Source organism: Carya illinoinensis, chromosome 13, assembly GCF_018687715.1.
Source record: "Carya illinoinensis cultivar Pawnee chromosome 13, C.illinoinensisPawnee_v1, whole genome shotgun sequence".
In the NCBI taxonomy this organism is placed as follows: Eukaryota; Viridiplantae; Streptophyta; class Magnoliopsida; order Fagales; family Juglandaceae; genus Carya; species Carya illinoinensis.
In genome coordinates, this window is record NC_056764.1 from 2,481,431 (window position 1) to 2,483,816 (window position 2,386).

General features: G+C 46.0%; 1 protein-coding gene across 1 annotated transcript; it reads left to right on the top strand.

The window, feature by feature from the left end:
• On the top strand, positions 1-1,548 carry LOC122292833 (phospholipase A(1) DAD1, chloroplastic-like). Its single transcript, XM_043101370.1, has one exon. It carries the CDS (start codon positions 97-99, stop codon positions 1,381-1,383), a length of 1,287 nt encoding a protein of 428 aa, XP_042957304.1. The 5' UTR covers positions 1-96; the 3' UTR covers positions 1,384-1,548.
• Positions 1,549-2,386: the final 838 nt, after the last annotated feature.

Sequence of the window (2,386 nt, forward strand, 5' to 3'; positions counted from 1 at the left end):
CAGTCTCCCAAACTGCGACTTACTGGCCGGTGAAGTGAGCACCAAAATAATTAAGCAAGCTTCAAACACAAACAAACAAAGCTGATCACTAGGAAAATGAAGCTTGCTTTTGGTGCTATTCGGCCATGCAACACCCCACCTGTATCCAAATGCACGGTTTCCATGCACTACTACTCTTCCATCTCGGCCACACCCAACCACAAAAGTATCACATTCCCACAGTTTGAGGTCTCCTGCAGCTCCCTCAAGCACGACTCCTCACAGCGCAGCCTCGCTGCTGCTCACTCCGTCAAACTCGGCAAGAGGTGGATGGAGTTCCAGGGTATTAACAACTGGGAGGGCCTGCTTGACCCTCTCGACGATAACCTACGCCGCGAAATCCTCCGCTACGGCAAGTTCGTCGAGGCAGCTTATCGTTCTTTTGACTTTGACCCCTCCTCCCCATCCTATGCCACGTGTCTTCACCCCAGAAACTCGCTCTTTAGCCGGACCGGAATCGGGGAAACCGGGTATAAAATCACCAAGAACCTGCGAACCACTTGTGGAGTCAAGTTGCCACGTTGGTTTCACAAGGCCCACCCCAATTGGGTGTCCACCCAGTCCAGCTGGATTGGCTACGTGGCGGTCTGTCAAGACAAGGAGGAGATCGCCAGGCTGGGACGACGTGACGTGGTGATCGCCTATAGGGGTACTGCAACATGTTTGGAGTGGCTCGAGAATCTACGTGCCACTTTAACCGATTTACCCAACGATCGTGCCGTTCCCAAGGAGGATGCGCCCATGGTAGAGAGCGGATTTTTGAGCCTCTACACATCTAGAACCGAAGCGTGTCCTAGCTTGCAAGAAATGGTGAGGGAAGAGATCGCAAAGGTGATTGAAACATACGGTGACGACGAGCCCCTCAGCTTCACGATAACAGGCCACAGCCTGGGTGCGGCATTGGCTACACTCACTGCATACGATCTCACCACCAATGAAAAAGCGCCATTGGTGACGGTGATATCATTCGGTGGGCCACGCGTAGGGAACAAGGGCTTCAGGTCCCACTTGGAAGAGAGTGGGAGCAGGATACTTAGGATTGTGAACTCGGATGACGTCATCACCAAAGTACCTGGCTTTGTGTTCAAGGATTGTGAGATGGCAAGGAGGCAGGCCGGTGTACACGTGGATGGCCTTCCGGGATGGTTACAGAGGTGCGTGGAAGAGATGCAGTGGGTATATGCAGACGTGGGACAAGAGCTTAGAGTAAGTAGCAGGGAGTCACCGCACCACGTCATCAAAAAGGGTGATATGGCCACGTGTCACGACCTGAAGACATATCTTCATTTGGTCAACGGTTTTGTGAGTTCTACCTGCCCTTTTAGAGCTACCGCGCAGACGTAGAGTGCAGCTGAGTAGTTCAATCCAACCAAGAGAATACATGGGGTTTTGAGTAATTTTGAGTCTTTTGACCTCATCGAGCATATATATGCACATAATTAATTGGTGCACGTTTTATGTGACTGTATTCACTGTACATTTGTTGAGACTTTTGTTTCTTTTTGTAAAGGCAAGACGATTCTTAAACATTCATGGTATATTTTGCAATGTTATTCTTTCATCTCAGATATATTTCACAATCCAACTAATTGACAAAACTGACGTGCTTTCTGGTCAATTTAAAATAATAAAATCATTTAAAATGTCGCATCAATTAATATAATTAAATAAAGTAAAATTTAAGATAAAAATAATAATATTTTTATTAATTAAAATGATTATTAATGTTAGCATATCATGATTTTACTCGGATGTTTATCTTCCACTCTTAACTATTAGATGATATTGGTCTCATAAGTAATAAATGAGCACGGCCAATGCTCTTAAATTATTAGATGTACGTTATACTTTTGTCCCTAGTCTTATCCACAACTCATAACTAGCATTGGCCAATGCTTTTAAATGGCCAGCCTTAAAGAGCGTCTTTTCCTTTAGAGAGAGATATTCTCTTCCAAAACTTCATTTTAGTAATAGCTATTGCTGGAAAGGAAGGTGGAGATGTGACTTTCACTCTCCTCTCATTCTCATTTTCATTTCTGTACTGTATATACATTTTCAAAGTAGTATTTTTTCTCTCCTCTCTCCAACGGTTCGGTTTTGGTCAGATCAGCTTCTCTCTAGCTGCTGTCTGTCTACACGCGCCGTACCACCCATTTTTACAGCCGCCATTCTATTGGGACAGTGCGAAGCCGTGCCAAAATGCTCGATGTGTAGTTCTCACGCGCCTTCAATGGCTACATGTACTGTACTAGCATATTCATCTCCCCGAGATCTTCCAGATTTGGGCCACCACGCCCTCTTCCCATCGGCGCATGGCTTCCTCGCGCCATCACAAGTGATCGGGATC